At 41.0% G+C, this 23,532-nt stretch overlaps 1 protein-coding gene across 2 annotated transcripts in view; it reads left to right on the top strand.

The window, feature by feature from the left end:
- The first annotated feature begins 3,879 nt into the window (after positions 1 to 3,879).
- usta (uronyl 2-sulfotransferase a) overlaps positions 3,880 to 23,532 on the top strand; it is a 59,355-nt gene continuing 39,702 nt past the window's right edge. Inside the window, exon 1 of one of the 2 annotated variants that reach the window (XM_026143345.2) lies at positions 3,880 to 4,313. In XM_026143345.2, coding sequence (XP_025999130.1) covers positions 4,085 to 4,313 — 229 coding nt within the window. In that variant the 5' untranslated portion in view covers positions 3,880 to 4,084. The remainder of the gene's footprint in view (positions 4,314 to 23,532) is intronic. The other variant, XM_026143344.2, reaches the window with a different exon arrangement.

Below are 23,532 nucleotides of genomic sequence, written 5' to 3'. Positions count from 1 at the left end.
TGGCTACTTCCAGCATGGTAACATGCTATTACACGAAGCTCAAATCATCTTAAACTGGTTTCTTGAACATGAGAATGAGTTCACTTCACTCTAATGGCCTCCACAGTCACAAGATCTAAATCCAGTAGATCACCTTTGGAATGTGGTGGAATGGAGGATTCACATGATGGATGTGTAGCTGGCATGTCTGCAACTGTGCTATTCTAGGAGCTTGGAAAGAAAGCAACTCGTCTTTAAGTTTTTTGAAAGTTCAAGGAACTTCAAAAGGTCCAGTCGCTTTCTTTCCAAGCTCCTTAGACTACCACGACCTGGATGACTGAGAACTGACATGAAGAAATCAGATGTGTGATTTCCTCATGCCAGTATAGACCAAAATCTCTGAGGTGTGTTTTGAACTTTGGAGGTGCAAGGGGTGCAAGTCAGTATTAGCAAGGTTTACATAATAAAGTGACCAACGAGTGTGACTGGATCATTGTGGACTTCATCAAAAGCAGGAACCACCAGCAAATTTAGTCCCATGAGACTGAGAGGTGTCCTCATTATCTCAAGATTCTACAAAACACAGTGATACATTGAAGAAAATGCAATACTTTGATCCAGTGGTTCCCAAACTTTTTTTGCTGGGCCCCCCTTCGTTTTACAAGACAAATATCCCCCCACCCCCCGCGCGCACGCACACACACACACATCCTCCAACCACACACACCCATATTTTGCTCCATTGCGGTTTTTTTCACACCTCAAACATTTAGTAAACAATTAAGCAAATACAAGTAATCTGCAGGTAGTAAACTACTAACTCTTTTACGCTGCGTCCGCACCTACACGGGTGATTTTGAAAACGCAGCTGTTTCGTCCACACGTAAACGGCGTTTGGAATCAACGAAAACAGAGATTTTTTTTAAAACTCCTTTTTTGGGTTTATGTGTGGATGAGGAATACTGAGTTCGTCACGCAACGTTAAAGGTATGTGCCTTTTCCACGTCACGCTGTGCGCCACGTTATTGTTTACTAAATTCTTAATTACATATATGAAACGCTTAGCAGAAGTTGCACAGTCTGTATATGTAATTGATATTTAAATAACTTATTTTTTGTTTTTATTTTTCATGTCATCTTGTAATTAGCTGTATTATATGAATAGCAATACCTTCCTGCGTAATGCATATTGCTTTAGCCAGTAAGGAGCGACAGTATGTATTGTAAAATATGTGTACAAATAATTTTATTTGGTTTTCATCTACCTAATGATTGTCCATACAGATTTGCCTGTGTATTGAAACAACAAAAGCAATGTCCATAACTATTTGTCATTCTGAAATATAATAAACTGTTTCTTGCAATGACTGTGGCCTGCTCATTGCAACTATACAGCTGTACCCACAAAGGCAAAGTAGTGGAAAGCTATGTGTAAGCTATACACTGGCTTTGGGCCTGTGTGCTGGACTGTTGAGATCTGTTTTAAATATATATTAAAACAATAACCTAAAAAAACCAAAGACCCAAGACTTGCACTGTACTGAGCGCATTTTGTTTTTAGAGAACTTGCTTGTGCCACAGAAAACTAATAAAGAGGCAAGAGATGATCTGTTATCATGTTTGGAATTGGCAGATCTGAATAACCTCATGTAGATACTATAATGCCAAAGGCTCAGTTGGCAGAACTCTGTAAAGACAAGGAGCTTAGAAACAGTGTCTTTTGTCTGGCTCATAATGCCTCATTTCAAAAACTATACACACATCAGCTCATGACAACAAGATCCAAAGCAAATTTGTTCTGCAGGCAGTCTGTCTAGCCTTTGTTGCAGTGCAGCTGTTGACAGCGAAAGCGCACTGAGGTTTTCCAGTCTTATTCATGTTGAGGAGTCACAAATGGATAAAGAGCAGAGTGTAAACCCCGGTTTGGTTATGTGTCCCCCCCAATCCCTGTCGATGACTGCATGCGCCATTTGGGAGTCGATTTTACTTGCATGGCTTTTATCTCGGCTCATATCTATCTTTCTTTGGAGTGAAAACGCAGCTAAACAAGCATTTCCTTCAAGATGGATAAGATCAAAAATATGTGATGGTTCAAATCATCTTAAACTGGTTTCTTGAACATGAGAATGAGTTCACTTCACTCTAATGGCCTCCACAGTTACGAGATCTAAATCCAGTAGATCACCTTTGGAATGTGGTGGAATGGAGGATTCACATGATGGATGTGTAGCTGGCATGTCTGCAACTGTGCTATTCTAGGAGCTTGGAAAGAAAGCAACTCGTCTTTAAGTTTTTTGAAAGTTCAAGAAACTTCAAAAGGTCCAGTCGCTTTCTTTCCAAGCTCCTTAGACTACCACGACCTGGATGACTGAGAACTGACATGACGAAATCAGATGTGTGATTTCCTCATGCCAGTATAGACCAAAATCTCTGAGGTGTGTTTTGAACTTTGGAGGTGCAAGGGGTGCAAGTCAGTATTAGCAAGGTTTACATAATAAAGTGACCAACGAGTGTGACTGGATCATTGTGGACTTCATCAAAAGCAGGAACCACCAGCAAATTTAGTCCCATGAGACTGAGAGGTGTCCTCATTATCCCAAGATTCTACAAAACACAGTGATACATTGAAGACAATGCAATACTTTAATCCATCATTAAATTTGTTTGCACCGTTTATCCCATAAAAGAGGTCGATATTGATTTAAATAACTCCACCACCACAAGGTTTGTTGTGCAAAACTGAAGTTCATTTTCTGTTCCTCTTGGTATTTTTCAAGCTTTTACTAATCTGTATAGTTCACACAAATCTTTGAGGAGTCACAGCTTGGTTCGCAGATGCACAGTGCATCTATGTTAAAGCGCAAACTCAAAGAAACGTCAGTAGTACTACAGTCCAAAGATATTACTGACCAACACAGAGTTGGTCAGTAATATCTTTATAGTATCTTCATAGTAGTCTTTTAAAGTTAAGATGGCTTAAAAGTAAACACATCTAAATGACCAACATCTGAAACATTCGCAGTGGCCTTGCAGACTATGAGCTTCCTCTTGGTGCATGTGAGACTTGAAACACATCAAAAGGAGAAGACTTTTGGAGCCATGTCCAGTAATTCTAATTAGACTACGCTTGAGGTACTGTGGTGTCCTCAGTGCTTTCCATACTGTAGTACCATGAAATAAACTTCTGTGCTGTATGGCAGATTTTGACTAAATTCCTTATTTTTGTGTCTAGCTTGCATTATGCTGTTCATTTCAGTGTGCACACAGTTTTTTCTCTATTCCTCTTTATTACATTTGCCCTGTGGAGTCAAATTGTTGTCACAGCTCCTGTGTAGCTGTCAAGGAAATAGTTACTGTTTTGAATGGCCTCCTAAGTACAGGTGTAGTGTAATGGTGGGTTCTGGCTGTGCTGTGGAAAGCAAAGCTTCTAACAACAGGCCTGAGGGGGAAAGAGAAAGTTACGACATACACACACACGAGGGGTGATCAGATAAACTTACTCGGTAGCTTCTTTTTAACATTTATCAGACAAATACTTCCTTTTCATTTGGTGATAAGACAATTTTAAGCTTTTTCCGAGTAATGACCGTTTTATCAGAGAATATAAACTTTTCCGTCTGTTTTTTTTAAGCCTTTTTTTTTCAAAATTTTCTGTAAACACAAATTACAGAACTACGATTATTTTTTAAAAAAAAGCTGCTGCATGATAATTGACTCGTTTCCACCGATATCATATGAGAGTCCGCTCCCTGGCCTTTAGGCGACGCTGTTTTACGCACTGCAATCCAAACCAAATCCTGTGTGAAGTGGAAGTTTTTCTGATTTCCACGTTTAGTAATCTGACACCCAGACTCTGAGCAGAAGGATGGACCCTTAACTCGGCTGGGAGGACGGAAGGAAGGAGCAGTCATCCAGCGAGCAGGAGCGAGCAGAAGCGAAACGCTGTACGCAAAAAACAGCCCCGTGGCTCCAGCAGCGGAGAAGATCTGGGTGCCAGCGCGTCTCCAGTTAACTGTCCGTCTCACTCAAATGATCTCAAAGCGACAAGTTTCACTTTCCGCATGCGAATGGGTGACTTTCCGCAGCGCTTTGTGAGGAGAAGAGGATGAAGAATTTCAACAGCAGTGCCCTTCACAGCCATAGCCAGTCTACCAACCACATTAGAGAGCGAAACAGCAGAAAGTACAGCTTACTCTCTGTTTTACCGTTGCGATTTTCTCTCCGAGGTTATGGGGTCTGCATGGCTACGCTGTTTCTCTTCTGTTTCGGCTCCCTATTTTACCAGCTGAACGGAGGACCTCCTAAAATCCTGCTAGACATCAGACAGTATCTCGGTAAGAACTTTTCCTTAAAAAAAACCCTCCTTCCTGAAGGTCGTTATCAAAATAATAGTAAGAAGTTGCTCTCCGCGTCTGGACATTTTTTTTTATCGGTAGGAGTTATTAAGAAACGTTTATCAAAAATGGAAAGGGTCTCTTTCATGAAACCCACCGGAGGCCACATCGTCTCCTCAACCTCATTCAGCCCAGGTGGACGAAACCGATTTTCTCTCGTGCTTATTTCTAAGTGTTAATTTATCCATGTGAAGTTTGTTTTAAACCCAAAAAGACCCCCACATTTTAATATCAATGCAGACACTAACTATTGCATATACACAGCTGTGTATCATCCCGAGTCAATATCATCCCGTCAGTCTACAAAGATGTGTGAAAAAATGTGAAGTTTTTTCACTCATTTTGTTTAACCACCTAAACCTGGGGTATTTATCGTCACTTTTACGCCGCTGTGAGTTCTAAGAGCATGATTGAGAGGTGTTATGGCAACTAGAACTTAGCAACTGTTAGGATTCATGCTGAAGACTGACGCCTCTTCTTGTACAGCCAGCTGGTGCGCTCCAGCCGCGCAGCTCTCATTACGCACGGCTTGCACCGGTTGAACGAGGGGTGAAAGGCTGAATTTATGCGGTTATTTAAAGCCTAGAGTGCATCTGTGGTTGTTTTAATAAAAAGCACGCTACAGTGTTGCCAGTTTTTTAATGTCAGGCAGGTTTCCAATTTAAAATATTCTGGCCTGAAGGGATTATTTTTAAATATTTATATAGATATATTTTAACATTACTTGGCAGCTATATTTCTGTCATTACAGTGCACTGGATCTTAACTACGGTAAAGTGGATAAAGTCTACTGTGTGTGTGAAAAAGAGCCCATTTGTGGCCACATCTGCCATAGACATATGTCTGAGTGTCAGCCTCTAGGATAAGATCTGTCAAGAGTCAAAAGGCAGTGTCTGCTTGTACAAGTCTGATCTTGTGACTTCAACCTCTTTGATACCCTAAACAGAATCAGATGCAAAGGTGATTTTCCAGCGAGAACACGGCCTGTGTCTTGAAAAAATTAGGTTGCATTTCTACCTATTTCTCACAGGGGGCTAACCTTTTATCACGTGATAAACATCTGGAACAGAATGAGAGTCACTTTCCAGGTCAGCTACTAATCCCCTGGGTCAGATTGGTTTCCTGTAGACACATACAAGCACACAGTCTAACCGACTGGCATACAAATACATAGGCAGACTAAAGCTGCACAATATTGTCAAAAATAACTTGGATTTCATTCAAAGCATAAGCACAGATTCCTAAAATAGAACGTTTTACCTTTTTTTTTTTTGAAGAGTGCTAAAATATTAAAAGTTCACACTGCAGAACATTCAACTTTGGAGCCTAATAATGCAATCTAGAAATCATGGCAGTCAACACCAGTTTATTTTAATTTAAAGTACTTGCACAAAGCTAATGCATGCATGGTGAGATAGCTTCCTTACTGCAGTACTGCTTCTAAGAAGTGCTCTATTCTGAACAAATACACTGATATGCCTAGGCTGATGATGGGGCAGATGTATGTGCTATTACCACAGACGAGCAAGCAAGAAAATTACATCAAAACACCATTAGGAAAAAAGAAATGTATAATTTGGTCCACAAGGCTGAGTGTTAATGGCTTATAGGGCATAAGCCATTGACACTCAGCCTTGTGGACCAGGATGAGGAATCCCTCTAGAAAATCTAGTCTCTGCTCCCACCTCCACGATTGATCTCCACAGCATCTCTACACAGAGACCCTGTGGACCTGAGCCTTGTTAAACAGTGACTCCACTGTAGTGTATGGAGTTCGGGAGGGTTTTTCTTTATGTAACAGCGCCACAGTGTAGCACCTCAACTGGGATGTGGATGACTAATCGTCTGCATTTATTATGATGCTGAGGCAATGAAGAACGACTTTGTAGCTGAAAGTTGTGACAGGGTCAAATCGATCATATAAAGTTAAAGCCTTTTTTGATGTTGTTTTGTTTCCTGAGTCTGAGTCAGCAGGTTTGTGACACATTTCAGGTAACTTTGTTGCATGTAAAACAGCTGTAGAAAGAGAAATCCAGTTGGGCTGGTGTGTGAAAGAGCTTGAGATGTGGTCTGCTCATTGTCTCTGTTCTGAAGTGTGTGTGGTCTTGAGGGAGAGACCGTGGAAGGAAGAAATCTAGGATAAAGGAGGGACGGTACAAAATACTCCTGTGATTGGGACTGCTTTGAACAGGTTCATAGGAAAGTCATTTTCACAAAGAGCTCACACAGTCTTCACTCTTAGTTTGTTGTGTCTGTTATTCAGAACCCAGATGCAAGCTCCAAAAACTGTATAAGGGGAAACTTCACAAATCACCAGAATTATGAGGAGAAGCAGACCTTTAAAATAAATGCCTCCTTCTAGTGAATAAAATAAATCAATTACTTTTAATATAATAGCTCTAAGCCTGGCGTTGGCATTTCTAACTAATGCACCACATTTTCTCTGATGAAGAGATACTTTATGTCTGTTGCTGTGCCTCGTTAAACACACGTGTGACCTAACTTGTGTTACTTTTGGCTGCGCTGTGCCAAGATGAAGGTGAGGAATCCTGTTGAGGTGGGTGAGTGTGGGCGTGCACGTGGAGGTTGGCAGCTTGATTTAGTGTGATTGTGTGATAGGTGTGTGGGTTTCTCTCAGTCAGATGTTGCCGGTAGGGAACAGACCTTGTTTTGTTTGGCTCGGTGGGGAGGTCGGTGGATGAGGATGTCACTCAACATGCCGTATAGTCGCAGTAACTAAACTGCCGTGCAGACCTTTAAACCTGCTGAATTTACAGCCTGCTCACCACTGTGCGTTCACACTCGCTGACCTTGTCTAACACTTTCTCGTGTCTGTCTTTCCCTCCTTTGCTCATAAACTGTATGCTGACCCAGCTACCTTGCCAGAAAATGCCTCTTCTTGCCAGGGGGTGTATGGACACGTCTGTGTGGCAAAAATCTGTATATAAATGAAAAGTTACAACAAAGTTTCAACGACTGGGAAAGAAGCGTTCTTCATATTTTATGCCATATTTTTAAGTGCTTGGAGCTGAGACAGCAAAACAGAGCGAAGCAAAATGTCCTCTTTAACTGTGCTCTTACTCAATACATGGTGCACTTACTCCTTTAACATATATTTCGATTTAATGGACTTTTAAGCAACATTTAAGTATGCACGTCTTTCTAAGTGTTTGTGTGTTGTTATAGCCCCCAGTCTTCTTGCCATGAATCATAAATGCTGAACTTGATGTGGCTGGGAGTCTTTCACCACTAACTTTGCTCTGCTTCTCAAAAGAACCCTTTAACCTTTTTAAAACACACACACGTAAATTTAACTTTTCAGAAACGGGCCAGTAAAGTGTCCGAGTTGGAGACTCTGGGGCGGTATTAGGGATTAGACAAGTATGTGTAGACACAGAAGAAGCTTTAGGGTCGCTCGGCCTCCCTTCAGTTTGTGTCATGTTTGCACCTTTGCTGGCCAGGAAGTGGTTCAAAGCAAACTTTTTAAGTGAATTCAAATAAAGTTTAGTTTGGCTGGTCAACGCTTAGTAGGTGTAGTGACACAAACTTTATATGTATATAATAAATTCAGGGAGGATGAGTTGGGAATTGCTGCAGAGAGAGAAAGGGAAGAACACATACTGTTCCTCGACCTCCTACAGACTCATGAATAATACACAACGAGTATAACACTGTGTCTTACATACCTTAACAGGGCTGAAACCGCTAATGTAGAGGTGCTTAAACTGTGGGGTGGACCAGACTAGTGTGGGTGATAACAAAGTTAAACTAAACTGAATTAATTAGATTCTAGTACGGGAAATAAACAAATAGCAGTTTGGTGATATATTGTGCTTACCTTTATTTTCTATTGCTCTACTTATATTATTGTATGCTCATTATTTTCTAAAATAAATGATGGAGTTTGAGGTGTGAATCCATTAATGGAGTAATTGTTGTAAGTAAGTCTGGAAGTTAATGAGATGGCGAGGCCTCTGTCGTCCATCAGTGTGTCTATCCATCCATCCCTCCCTCCACAATTCACAAAATTAGCTACTTTTCTTAGAGCGCTGAGCAGATTTTAGCGAAGATTGAACACAATGACCAACTAATGGATCCTTTTTCCAATTTTTATGCTCTTCTCCTCACTGAGTATTGCTCAGATTGCAGTGAAATTAGATTAATTTGTTTTGAATATGTCTAATTGAGAGGCTTCCTGCCTTCTTCATGGATTTTAATTCTCATTGGTTTGTACAGCGAACCAATGACAGCTTACAACTTTCTTTTTGTGCTTCACTACTATATTAACCTGCCAGATGAGCTACTACATCATTGATATTCTGGTGGTCAAAGATCAGATGCATTAAACTGCTCATCATTCCTTTATTTCACATCAGAATTAGGGCTGCCACGATTTGTCGACTAGTCACGATTACGTCGACTATCAAAATCGTCGACGACTGATTTAATAGTCGACGCGTCGTTTGAAACTTTGTACGATCACAAAAGACGCAGGAATAAGTGGCAGGATTTAAGAGTGTAATAACGGACTGAAACAGAAGATGGCAGCATTGCATGTACAAGGATGTCAGCTACCGTTAAACCCCGAAGAAGAAGAAGAAGCAGCTGTGTCCCAGAGTTCATAGCGCGGCCCAGCGCAGTTTCCAACAATGGCGGCAGCTAGTTAGTTTTAATGTTACTCTTATTATTCTTTCTGGGTCACAAAATAAACGTTTAACATATTTTCAGGCGAGAATGTAGCTGTGTAAACCTCAAATATCTGCTCAGTTTATCAGGACACCACATATTTTCAAAAGCGCTCCGACGTTTTCGGAGACATCTGTTACCCACTAGCTCGCTAGCTAGCCGGGGGCTAGGTCACTAGCGCCGTGAGAACACCGGACTCCCCGCAAATCGTTTTCAAACCCACCGCCGTCTTTCGCTACTCTGGTTAAATATATATGAGTCACTTAGATAACTTAAAATGTTATTGTTTGGCTTTTTTTTTAGTATTTTATTTGTTCCTGAGTAAATCAGTTTGTCTGAGATTAAAGTTATAGTTTTTACACAGCTGAATAAACATCAAGCAGACAGCTGATTATCAGAAGTGTGAGATGCTCCAGAATATACTCCAGTGTCCTGTTATATTTTAGATAGCAAGGAGTTTATTAAACTTCACCGAAACAATCTGCAAATTTCATTAAAATTTAATAAACTATCATCTTGTCTTTATTTTTAGTTAGCACAGACCTTAAACACTTAAAGCTGTAAGCTAATGATAGTTATATAAGAGCAGATGCTGCTGGTGCAATAAGCTGTAGTTTTACGTCTAATGGATGATGATCTGATTAGTCGACTAATCGCAAAAATAATCGGTGACTAGTCGACTATCAAAATAATCGTTTGTGGCAGCCCTAATCAGAATAACCTTTTCGCTTTACCTTTTGCACCGGTGACCTTTACAGACCTCTAACTTCAAATCTCACCTTCTGCTTGAATTTAAATATTTTATAGTTCACAGTTAATAGTATATATTTTATGCACATGCATGCACATTTATGTTTACACTCATACTGAAAAAGCTGACAAGTTAGTCACATTAAAAAGCTTTTTTTGAATGAGGCAGTCATGTAAGTGTGAATTCTGGAGCAAACTCGCCACTGTAGTCACACAAATACACCCACTTCCTATTAAAGGATATTAAAAACAAGCTCTTTTTAAAATTTAAATCATATTTTGCACTTTTAAATGACAGATTTATTGGCACTGACTCTTTGCCCAAAGTGACAGTCTCCAGGCTTCATGGCAGTATACCAAATGTCACATAGAGTGAAAATCAGGCCAGTGCTGGTCAAGCTGTCAGTCAGCATTTTCAGCTGCCTAACAGGGTTGCCAGATGTGCACTTTGAGCCTAAGTGAAATCGGTGATGTGGAAAGGTGCTTGAGCTCCCGGTTTAATTCTTTACTTAACACCTTTTCATTTTTGTTATTGACTTGTGCAGCAGATAAGCAGAGGTTACCAACCCAAGCACAGACATACATTTATTTTTAATGCTAAAGACTCAAAATAATCCAATATTTAGAATAATATTTTGCATCCATCCAGCACCTCCACCTGACAAGCCTCATTAGGAAGTGAAGGGAGGACAGCTTGGTCTACTTACTCTGTATTCCTTCTAACTGCAGGACTCAAGTGTTGAGAAAAACTACACATTACTTCCACTAGACCCCAAAATAACCCCTAACTGGCAGCACATCCAACTTAAATGCCAAAACAATCAGATGGCCCATAATTTTCTTAGGGTTGGTAAAACAAGCAGCCTTGCCTGCTGAGTAGAGTATTTACCTGCTTTGTAACACGCCAGATTCTAACTGAGTTTAAGGGTCAATAAAGGATAATCTGCTTTTTTTACTGAATGGAAACCAAAGGGGAAAAGCTTCAGTGCTTCAAATTAGAGGGGTTCGCAATGAAGACATGCAGTCATTAAGTTATTATTTTATGATTGTTACAAGTACTCCGTTAGGCATGCATTGATGATAATCTATTATCTTTTTTTGTGTGTTTTGAATTTTCAGGATAGGAAATCATTTGAAAAAAATATTTGTGTTGACCCTGTCATTACATAATGGAAGCAATTAGCATTACCAATTAGCATCTCCACGCTTGAGAGACTGCTCTCCCTCTCCAGAGAGACAGGCAAACACTAAAACAACACAGGGTAATTATCTTTCATTAGTGCATTTGTTTTTGCCACATGAAAAGAGAGCAGATGGAAAGAACATTACAAATGTACCAGTGCTGTTAAACTGCAACTGCTGTTCAAGGCTTGCTGAGCAATGATGGTTATAACCGAAGAGAAATCCCAGATGAATTTGTGGGCAATGGTTTGTGATCGGGTTTTTGCGCGGCACTACTGAACGTACAGTGCTTCTTCTTTTTGCATGTCACTGAAGAAAAACATGAAATTTGTTCTACAAACTTGGGATGTGTCCAGTTAAACTGTTTCTGTAATGCTGTTTTCAGTGATGTTTCAGTAAATTGAGCGGGTATTTTGCAGTTGCTTTCCTGCTTTTTCTGCATATATCATGCAGCAATTAGTGCATGCTACTAACTTTAGTCTTCAATTGTATGAACCCTTTCCCCATGGTTTGTAAAACTAGACGATATTTTCTGATTATTGAGCCGTAAATGTGCTGGCACTCACGCTTGTCACTAGAGTGGCATTTCTAGGCCTGTCAGTGGCGTTTGTCATGCATATCCAAAGTTTTGGTAACCCGATGTGCACAGCATGTCTGACTCATATGCTAAATGAAAGAGCTGGAGGACCTACTGGCTTTAACTAGCCTTCACTGAAGTCTCCCTCGTGCAAACGACAAAAGGGCCACCATCATTTTTGCCAGCTCAAAGGAAAATTCCCTCCTTCTTGATCTGCTGCATCTCATTTATGTTTCATCGGAGTAGCATACTTTCTGTATGTTGCCTCTTCTTCTTCTGCTTTGCTTAGCAGCAAGTATAAAAGGGCTGTCAAGGGCCACATCCCCAACACCACTGTCAAGGGCCACGTGCTTCAAGCATATCTGCGGCTTCCCGGGAGGAAATTCAAACCAAACCCCTTTGGGGTTGCATCAGGAAGGGCATCTAGTGCAAAAATCTGCCAAATCAAAACATGTGGATACCCACTTGTGAATTAAGGAGCAGCCGAAAGTAGTTTTTAGTTCTACCTTCTTAGTTATTGATGTGTTGTGGTGTTAGTAGATGGATTCGCTGTCATATAAAGAGTCTAGCTAGCTGTCTCCCCCCATTCACAGAGCGTCTAGGAAGCTAAGCAAAGTGGTTGCTTCAAGTTTATTAAGTTTATGATGTGAAAATACCCCATAAGCATTTATAAAACGGACTCTGTTTGTTTCACTTGTTTGTATGCTGTGTAGTCAAGAATACATCATCTCAAAAAAGCTTTGTCTTGTTTTAAAGGGTTGCCAAGTCACTGATGACGGCTGGCTGTGTTGACTTTTATGGTAGTGCTTGTGGTGATGTGTGAATGGGTGGGTGGCTCAAGGCCCGGAGCCACTGGGTGGTACCCAGGCTCATGCTTTTGAAAAAAGGTGACTACACACAGCATATCCCATAATTTAAAACATCATTGACCAAATAAATAGAGGTCCTGTGAGAGAATTAAGTGTCTGCTTACAGCGTGTAAACTGAGCTCCCGGCTTTAATCAACTCCTCCCTGTTCATTCAGAAAGAAAAGACCTTTAATCTGAATCCAAGTCCTTTCATGTCAAAAATAGAAATACAATAATTGCACCCTGCTACATGAGAATTTTTTAAGCTGCACCCTTCCTCATATCTCTGTGTCCTGGTGTTGTTAGCCATTTGGGAAGTCTCTTTGTTTACTTTGGCGAGTGGTAAATAACCCCACATTCCCCAGTTTATTGCCACAGATCATCTGAAATGTTGAGGACTTGTTTCTGCCAGCTGGCCACATACGTTTCCGATCAAACAGCAGGTCACTAATGTCAAGCAATTATCTTCCAGTTTTATCAAGCAACTGGACTGAGAGTGTGAAACACATTACCAGAAGCCACAGGACTTGTTAAAGAGAAACATATTTGCCCGGTGGTCAGTGAGATCAAGGAAGCCTGGTTAACTTTTCTCAGAGTGAACTTACCACATCTTGGTCAGCCCACCCTCATTTCATGGAAGTGAAAAAGTAAGAAGTAGTTTAAAATAGCTGACTTAAATATATAGCAGGGGAGATATAGTGGGAGGGCCCAGCCCATGTTCTTGAAACCACTACATGCACTTTTGGGGAACTGCATTGCAAGTTTTATGGAGCCTGTTTCCCTTTTTAGGTTCAGCGGAGTTAAACTGGTTTTTCTGTTTTCTAGATTCAGTTTATTTGCAAAAGTCATCTTTGAGTATATTTGAGACTTCAAAGCTGCACTTATTAATACGTCTATAATAACGATGTACTACAGGCAGCTGAAGGATTTAGTGAGAATTTACTTCTTTCGTAAAGCACAATTTAGCCTTTTCTATAACCTCTAGCTTTTAAGATTGTAGGAAGTCTTTCATCTACTTCAAAACCCTGACACAAAGATAAAGCTGATATTATTACAGTTACTGGTTACATACAGTACTTAACAAATTTACGTAAGGTTTTTTGTCACAACCACCCTAAATTAACAATAGTGGTAGCTACCTGCCGTTTATTACTGCCCTGTGGACTCTGCTGCTGTAGCAATGGGAATTTCCCAACTCTGGGATTATTAAACAATATGTTATTGTATCTTACCAAAATCATTTTTAATTGTGTTTTCACTGTATTGCCACAGGTGGTCTAATACATTACAAATTAAAGTGCCTTGAGGTGACCAATGTTGTCCAGTCCAGTGTACAAGTTCAAATTTGGATATAAAAACATGAATTCTGTCATTTTTGTTTTTTATCAAACTTTTTTAAAGTAGTATTCCTAAAATATTTGCGTGTTCTTATTTTTACAGATGGTCTAATACATTTGTTAGGCACTGTATATAAACAGGTGAGGGTGTCCTACACATATGCACAAAAACCCACACGTCACGTAGACGATGCCGTTATTTCACTGCTGTGCAAGTGGTGCAAATATTGACTTTATCGATTTCATTCCACTTCACGGCCCAGCAGCTTCTCCCTTTCTTTAATATGAGCTTTTCTCCCTCTATATTCTTGATATTTGAAAAAAAAAAAAACACTCCTCACACAAACTAGAAAAAAATATATATTTGTGATGAGTATTAAAAAAAAAATTTTAGAGCAAGACTCCATACCTTAATGCACAAGCAAGCACTTCTAGTAACAACCTCCACTCCCCACCCGAACAAAGCTTTAGGTAGCTGGTTTATATTTCAATTTGTCACTTTGTATCAGAGACACGAGACTGAAATAGACAGACAACCACAAGCACAAACTTTGACACATTTTGGTCATAGAAGTTGTTATTGTTACACAGCGCAGTTTGTTACCACTGAAACAGCTCGAAGTGAAACCTGTGTGTTCTGCTTTCAGTGGGCTATTATAGAATCGCACATTTTAATGCTCACATTATTACATTTACTTTCGTTTTTGCAAATTGTTGGACACTCTCAGCTGTTTTTCTTTTTTTAAACCTCGTAACAGGTGAAATAAATGCGATAATGTGTCCAGTTATCATCCTAAGAAAATACAATTATTTTAGAGCGTTTGAAGGATCATAGCCCGAAAAGCATTCTCAATATGGAATGTGGTTGTCCCCAGCGAAAAGCAAACATCACCTGTGCCAAATCTCACACCTCTGTCTCAGAATGTGTTCTCCTCTGAAACCCACCTCTGTCCCAGTGTCCCTCATTACATTTTTGTTTCTTTCAACACCCTCCCTGCCGCTTATATGAATCAGAATCAGAATCAGAATACTTTATTGATCCCTGGGGGAAATTATTTTTTGTTACAGTGCTCCATTTTAAACCAACATTAAGACAAGACAGACAATACGCTAACTAAGAATAGTACAATATATACATATATATACATACATACATACATACATAAGTCACTTATAAATAAATATTTGGAAAAGAAACATGTGTAGTTGTAGCAGCAAACAGTGTGTTAAGTGGATGCATTGTACAGGGAGATGGCCACAGGCAGGAATGATTTCCTGTGTCGTTCAGTGGTGCTTTTCGGTAATCTCAGTCTCTCACTGAACGAGCTCCTGTGACTGACCAACATGTCATGGAGTGGGTGGGAGGTGTTATCCAACATTGTCTTTATCTTGGACAGCATCCGCCTCTCCGACACCACCTTGAGGGAGTCCAGCTCCATCCCCACAACATTGCTGGCCTTACGGATCAGTTTATTAAGTCTGTTGGCATCTGCGACCCTCAGCCTGCTCCCCCAGCATGCAACAGCATAGAGGATCGCACTGGCCACAACAGACTCATAGAAAATCCTCAGCATTTTCTGGCAGATGTTGAAGGACCTCAGTCGCCTCAAAAAATAGACGACTCTGGCCCTTCCTGTAAAGTGCTGTGGTGTTTTTAGCCCAGTCCAGTTTATTGTCAATGTGTACTCCAAGGTATTTATAGTCCTCCACAATGTCAACACTGACCCCCTGAATTGAAACAGGGGTCAAGTGTTTCCTGGTCTTCCTGAAGTCCACGATCAGTTCCTTGGTCTTTGCCACGTTGAGCTGCAGATGATTCTGCTCACACCACGTGACAAAGGAGTCGACCACAGCCCGGTACTCTGTCTCATCATCCCTGCTGATGCATCCAACCACCGCAGAGTCATCAGAAAACTTCTGAAGATGGCAGGTCTCTGTGCAGTGGCTGAAGTCTGTGGTGTAGAGGGTGAAGAGGAAGGGGGAGAGGACAGTCCCCTGTGGTGCCCCTGTGTTGCTGATCACCTTGTCAGACACACACTGTGGGAGACGTACATATTGTGGTCTTCCTGTCAGGTAATCAACAATCCAGGACACCAGAGAAGCATCCACCTGCATCGCTGCTAACTTATCACCCAGGAGGGTCGGCCTGATGGTGTTGAAAGCACTGGAAAAGTCAAAAAACATGACCCTCACAGTGCTCGCCGGCTGGTCCAGATGGGTGTAGACACGATTGAGCAGGTAGATGATGGCGTCCTCTGTTCCGAGACGAGGCTGATAAGCGAACTGAAGGGGATCCAGATGTGGTCTTACTATGGGTCGCAGCTGGTCCAGGATGAGCCTTTCCAGGGTCTTCATGATGTGGGAGGTCAGTGCCACGGGCCTGTAATCCTGGGGGCCACTGGGACGAGGCGTCTTTGGTACAGGGACGAGGCATGTGTACAAAAGTCAAGTGTACAAAAAAAATTACAGCTAACTTCTCATCAAACAATTCCAAAAAAGTTGGACGTTATAGGAGTCGACGCTTTTGTCGCTGTTGTCACGTTTACCCTCAAAACAACAGCTTTTTCAAGTACTAAAGCAGAGATGTACTGTAGCAGTGTAGCTGTAACCCTGTACAAATGTTCTGCTCCGCTGGGGAAACCGCATTTTCCAGATGTTTTAAAAAGACATCTTGAGTGAAAGCAACACAAAGTTAACAAAGTCTTTATCCAAGAACGCGTAGCGTCCAAGAAGTTGTTCTTTTTCCCGTCCAGTTTTACAGTCCAGACTGAGGTTGAGTCCCTATTCTTCCCACAGAATTGCTTCTACAAAGCAATCAGCAGGTGTGGTTAGAGGTGTTAATTACAGGGTTGGAGAGGGATGATTTGTATCTGACTAGTGTTTGTGTGTCTGTGTGCAAAAGAGAAAGTGATGGGCTAAATTGTAATAGTTTATACGGTGTCTACTTTTTAAAACCAGTCAGAGAGGTTTCGGATGTATCCAGTATGAAGTTAAATGGGTTGCTGTTCATAATTTAGTGTTACTTCTTACAATTACTGTGTTGGTACATCCCTTAAAAAGCCATCACTTGTCTGGCCTGGTTCATTGGCACAGATCCTGGTTGTGTAGCATTTCCACTGACCTGCCCAGAACAACTTGCCTGTCTTTTGGCCCACCACCACTCTGCTGCTGCACCCGTCTGGTTTAGACTGTACTGAATTTGTGCCAGCTGGACCTGCCATTCCTTTGAATCCATCCATCAATCTGTAAAAACTCTAATTTTTTCACCCAAATTTTCACCAGAGGTATTGCAACACTCAAATCCTGCTTTGCTTTTTCCATTTTCTTACATTTCTGGCCTCCATCTTAATGTTATGTATCACTCCAAGTCCCCACTCACCCCTCTTCTGGTGGAAGTGTTTGCATAAACCTTCCATCTAAATTCTTTCCTGGACAGCAAACAGATGCAACTTCTGTGTTGTAGTGCACACTGCAGTAGACATGTGCGACACAAACAAATGTGCCACTGGGTATACCGGCCGTGCGATCTTGCCAGCTGGAACATTTGCCCCTAATCACTATGTGCAATTCCATTACATCCTCAACCACGCAATTTCAAAACCTCTCTTGTATCCTCTATTCAGTCGCTTGCCTATTCATCTGCGTGTGTTACTGTTTATTCATGTTTTTTTTAAAGATTTGTCTGTGTGTGTCTACAGAAAGTCAAGAAGTGTCATCATGTCCACAATTTTGCAAATGCACTTGCGTATATTTATGTCTGGGTTCGGAGCACAAAAGATATGTTTGAGCCTCTTTGCTCGACAGCGAAGACGACCCTCAAAAATTTTCTGTCTCTCACTTGTGCGTTTCATAACAGGTTGTTTCACATTTACCATGGAGCTTAGTGTCATCTTTTCTATAATTAGCCATTCAATTCTAATGAGGTGTTTTTGAAGGGCTGAAGAAAACCACTCACCACCAGCTAGCGTAGCTCAGCCCACATTGCCAAATTAAAGAGAAGCTTGATCTTTAAGGCCAGGCTTAGCCTGAGCCAGCACTCACAGATGGTAGGCTAGTGCACTTTAGTGAGTGGTAAACATAGAAAACATTGTGGAAAAATAGTGGAAGTGCAGGACCAAGTACGTTTGCTTTATCTTTGGCATTACATCGGAGTTACACAGCATTGTGTCTGAGTTATTTTACATATGAGCCAAAAACGCGCGTTACTGAAAACATGCAGGTTAACTTTTGCCCTTTTTTGTCCTCTCATGTCTTGTAACGTAGAGAGGAGTACTGGAAGTCTAGGGCTGCGGCAAAATGAGAGGTGCCAAAGGCTTTTACTCAGGTGTGTGTGTGAGGGTGGACACTGATGAAGAAGAAGATGACTTGTATCAATTGGCTAGACAGAGATCGAGCTGGAAAAGATGGGCAGCAGGTTAGGATGATTAAAGATATAGATGGAAATGTACTAACAAGTGAAGAGAGTGAGCTGAGAAGATGGAAGGAGTGCTTTGATGAGTGGGGAAAATGAAAGAGAGGAGGATGGAGAGAGGAAAGTAAATGAATGAGGAAGTGCAGAGGATTAGCAAAGAGGAAGTGAGGTCAGCTCTGAGATGGTTTGGACATGTGCAGAGGAGGGATAGTGGATATACTGAGCGAAGGATGTTAAATATGCAGGAGGTAAACCACAGAGAAAGTTTGTTTGACAGTACAAAGGATAGGATGAGATGGTGGCAGATGATCACATGATCTGCTGTGCTTTTAGACAGCCATCATTAGCTTACCTACTAGTTTGAGTAGTTTCCGTTTTAGTATTATGACTAATTTGGAGCCATAATTAGCCGTTTGAGGAAATGCCATTTTTGACACTTAACTTTGACTTCATTTTTTTTCAATCATGATAGTTCCTGTTTAACTCTTTTTTGCCACCAACTGGTGAAAGTATTATTCAGAGCTTGTACAGGACATTATTAGTATACAGTATTCAGTAGTATCCAGTATAAAAGATTTTTGCCTTTACAGTTACGTGCAACAGTTTTATTCTATTTTGTTCCAGGTTTTTAATCAGTTGTAGTGTTTTATGTATGCTGCAGCTGTCAGATAAATGTAGTGTTGTAGAAAGGGGGATCGTTCTTTTCAGAAGAAACCTAAAAATGCTCCATTACAGTATGAGGACCTCAAAATAAAATGAGGTAATAAATGTACACAGTTAATACTACACCAGTGATTCGGCTGCGGACAATCTGTACCAAATGTGCATTAATGGAGAGGTACCCATTGCTTAATCACACGCTATGCTGTACAAGCTGGTGCCGTGCCAGTCTATTTATAAGAGTAGAGGATCCCTCTGGGTTGGTGTAAATAAAGGGGGTGAAGGACCAGCTCAAACTGGACTCATGTGGGTTATTCTCTTCAAAAAACAATTCAAGTTTCCCCGGCTGTGTTGCTCTGCAGAGATAGAAGCCACGCCCCTCGAGTCGAGCTTTAAAAGGGTTTGTGCGATCCGGTCGATGTTTATGCTGTGGAATATTAAGTGCTTTTCAGGGTACCGGATGGAAATGTATGGCGTCCCGCTTGGCACTATATCCTCATTTGCCAGATGTCCTTTACTTTACTGCTTCCTTTATCTCTTCTCTCCCTCTGTTTTCTCCTTCTGAAATCCCTCTGACAGTGCCACCTCCCAGACTAGAATCTTAATGAGTCAGACAGATTCCTGCCTTTATATTTATAGGGCGAGCTACAAGCATTTGCCTGCACAAAATCTCACAACTGACACAGCAATTACAGGTCTGTGCAGACTGTCTGCGTTTTTGAACCGTGACCAGGAGGATGTGACCAAAAATGACCACGACCTGCTCGGAGTTGCAGTTAGACACATGGAGGAGCACCGCTGTTGTGCGGCTTGGTCCTGATGTTTCCTAAATAGAGTACATGTATTGAGGTGGGAATATAACTAGGATCCAGACAACGCTGACTAAGCCAATAGTTCAGAAATTGGGTAAGGATGCAATGTTCAGTAGTTTTACGGCCCATATCAACTCATTACTCAGTACCGGGTTCAGTTTTCAACATGTTTTTAAGCCGCATGCCAGTCACAGACCATGAATGAATGCCAGCCATTCACAACCAAACAGCCTAGCCACAATTAAGAGCTAATTGTCCTAGCTGCCCTCAAATGACAACAAGCTGACCGTCAGATGGTGTTTATGAATGAAGGCTAGTTATTTCTTGCTGCAGTTCTCTGACTTAATATTTGGCCTGAATTTGAAGGCATGCCCGTGTTTCCAACAGGCCAGTCGAGGGTAAGAGAGTTTCTCTCACCTTAAGGCCTTGCTGCTCCACCACTGCGCATAAATCAACAGCGTCGGCGGGTCGATGCCGTGTTTGTTTGCCTCTGCCTTGCATGCCTGTGTACAGTAGTGATATGTGTGTGTGTGAGAGTGAGCGAGATCTGTCAGACTAAGCAGTGTCCCTGCTGGGAAGGTGGATACAGTACAAGGTTTTAGTGTGCCGCCTCTAACCTAGATGTGATAAAGGCCAAAATGTGACCACGCCTTAACACGGCACAGCACATTTAGCACTTGTAAGCCTTTCTAATGCCCTTTCCCTCTGCCCCTGATGACAACCAGAGAAGGAGTACTCTTGGCAATCCACTGTTAATACAAGGGAACCCACTTTATGACGAAAATTATGTTCTAATGACCCATAATAGCCATATATTTCTTCACTGCTTCTCCTTAAAGCTTGTGGTTTGGGTTTCATTGACAGAGAAGTGCTGAAGTAAGAAGGCATGGTAAAAAAGGGAAATGACTAAAATATACTCAGAAGCTAACAATACCACGTGTATTATCAAAGATTCTTTATCATAACCAGTTAAATGTAATATAACGTGGTAACTGTTAGCTATTGTTGAAATCCAATGTGATATTTGTCTTTTTACACTAATTACTAAAAGAAGGTTAATTATAAATGAATGTAAAACTTAAAGCCCTGTCAACTCACAGAAAGTTCCTGGGCTTAAGACATCCTGGTTTTCTGGAGCCTTTCTGGAGTTCTCCGTGTGCCTGCCAAGGTTTTCTCACCGTTCAAGGGGAATGTATATTAAGTTTTTTTTGTTATTCAAAATTGGCCATAAGTGTGGATGTGAGCATAAACGGTTGTCTGTCTCTTTGTGTTAGTCCTGCGACAGATTGGCGACTTGTCTGGGATCTACCCCGCCTTGTCTAACTCTGAATTGGATAAGCGGAAGTATGTGGATGAATGGATTAGCGATTGACCATGTGACTGTGCATATGAACATAAACAGCTGTCTTGCTTTGTGAGCCTTTTCATAGACTGCTGACTGGTATTGTCACTACTGTGCAATCTGAGCAGGGGTCTATGCTCCAAGATCTCCATGCACTTCTTATTTTATCTCTAATTGGACAGACATTAATAGAATCATAGTCAGAGTCTCTATAATGGTAAAAGTGAGTTTGGACACTGGGCCAGAAACCAAGTTTTAGAAAAAAATCCACCTATGATGAAGACACCATTTAATTGAGAGTTGGAGTAGCTCTGCTGGAACTGAACTATCTAAAAAATCTTTTCTATACCAACCGAAGCATCCGTTTTGTTATTATGCCAAAAATGTTGGCGCTCATCGCGAAAACTGTACTTGGAATTCAAAGAATGTGATCAGTACTATTACAGCCCATTCTTTAATATGACTGTCAGCTGAGTGAACTACAGTTCATAAAGTGAGCCTTATACGACAGTTTTACCTCAAATACCAGCCTTGTTTAGTGGATAATTACACTTATGTCAAATATTTAAATGACCACAAAGTACATAAATGCATCAGCTTGTAAACACTACAAACTGGTTAATGTTTGGGATTTGCCGTTAAATCTGATTCCTAGACTTTGAAATTCCCCAATTTTAACTGCAGTGAGGAGCCTGTTCGGAGGCCTTCATCTACAAACACTGCTTTTTCTGTTCTTGGAAGTGCGAGCTACCATCTGTTGTTTATTGTTCAGTTGTTGCTCTTTACTCTCTTTCTGGCCACTGTGGTCCATTCAGGCACCAAATGCCTGTCACTGCATTTTAACCAAACTGTTCAAACATTGTCACTCCATTTCACTTTAGTTGATTACACAGTTTTTTAATCTCCATATTAAAAAGTTGTTCAACTCGACTGATTTGCCGTGAACATGTTTTTGATTACACAAGCGCGATATCTGATTTCTCAAGTGTTCTTCAACAAGTGTGTTAAAGTTCTCTTCTTCACTGGCTCAGATCAGCGTCACCAACATGTGGTCCACACATGGCAAGTGCGCTTTATTTGGCACCTGATGAGAATACGGAAAAAATAGCGCGTATTGAGAAGCGAGCGTCCCTGCCTGTGTGCGTGGAGCGTCAGGAGGCAATGGAATGATGTCATGTGGTACAAGGTGGTCTGCTGCAGACGCACATCCTGTGGCTTCTGTTACCAAAACTGCAAAATGTCCTTGACTTGCATTTTAAAATACGCAAGCATTTTTCCTTTTTTTCATACGCTGTGAAACACACTCACACAGACGCATGCACTTTCTTTTTTTTGTGCCCCCTAACTTCCACATTCACTTACATGCATATATATCCCGAGACAAGAGAGCCCAAAACAAGGGAGTGGCCATGTCCTGATCCAGCAGTGGTTTAACCTGGCACTGACCAGTTCTCTAGACCGATGGAAGCTGACAGCAGTTTCCTTCAAATGAGTATTTATGTAACAGATGATGCATGCTTAGAGGTCAGGGCCCTGCCACCATCTACTGTGTGATTAGTGAGTGGTTTGGGGTTTCGGTGACACATGCGAATACACACACGTGCATAAAGGCACTCATCGCATACATGTGAAGCTGACAAGCTGACCTTCATGTGCATGCACATGCCTATTTTCTGATTGGACCAAGTCTCAGTACAGAAGAACACATACTCTATGTATGTGAAGCACATGCCCACTGGCAGCTGCTGTACTCTACAGCTGCACATCACTGCTGTTTATGGAAAACAGTTAAATCCAGAGAGGGAGACTCATGGTTTGGATGAGTTTAATTCTTCCGAAGTTGCAATTAAGCTAGAAAAACATTTCCAAAATATGATTATAATGATGATAAATTAGCTTAATTAAAGCGAAGCAATTACCTCATTATGATATCTGACTAGCTGTGTGTGTGTGTGTGTGTGTGTGTGTGTGTGTGTGTGTGTGTGTGTGTGTGTGTGTGTGTGTGTGTGTGTGTGTGTGTGTGGAAAAAATCAATGGATTTTGGCTCCTTTGTGTTGTCTGTGTAGGTTCTCCATTATCCAGGTCAAGTATACTTAAAGTCCAGTCACCTTCTTTCTAAGCTCCGTAAGGTCCTTTGTATTCCTTTACTGGCAGTTTATGATATATTTCTATGTCTATGAAATTTCAATTGCTGTAGTTATGTTTAAGATTTATTTTTATGAGACTTATTTTTACAATACTTTGCAAAAGTGTTGAGTTTACCCCTCATTTTTTTTTAATATTTCGCTTGCAAGTAGCCCGACTTTATTTGTCATTTTTTTAAAAATGGTCTTGAGCAATAGTTCTCCTGGCTTTTTTGTGGACACTGACTGCCCGTTCACATATTTTTAGACCAGTCCTCTTGCCTGCCCATTTTCAGAGGACATACTATCTTAATATTTTTTTGTTAAACCACTTAACACTTACCTGTGAATCATTCAAGCATGAAAAAAGCTCTTAACTTAAACGATTAGCCAGTGTTGTGTCTGCCCATAACAGAAAACTTATCAACAAA

Source organism: Astatotilapia calliptera, chromosome 15, assembly GCF_964374335.1.
Source record: "Astatotilapia calliptera chromosome 15, fAstCal68.1, whole genome shotgun sequence".
NCBI lineage: Eukaryota > Metazoa > Chordata > Actinopteri > Cichliformes > Cichlidae > Astatotilapia > Astatotilapia calliptera.
This window is presented reverse-complemented; position numbering and strand designations above follow the sequence as displayed.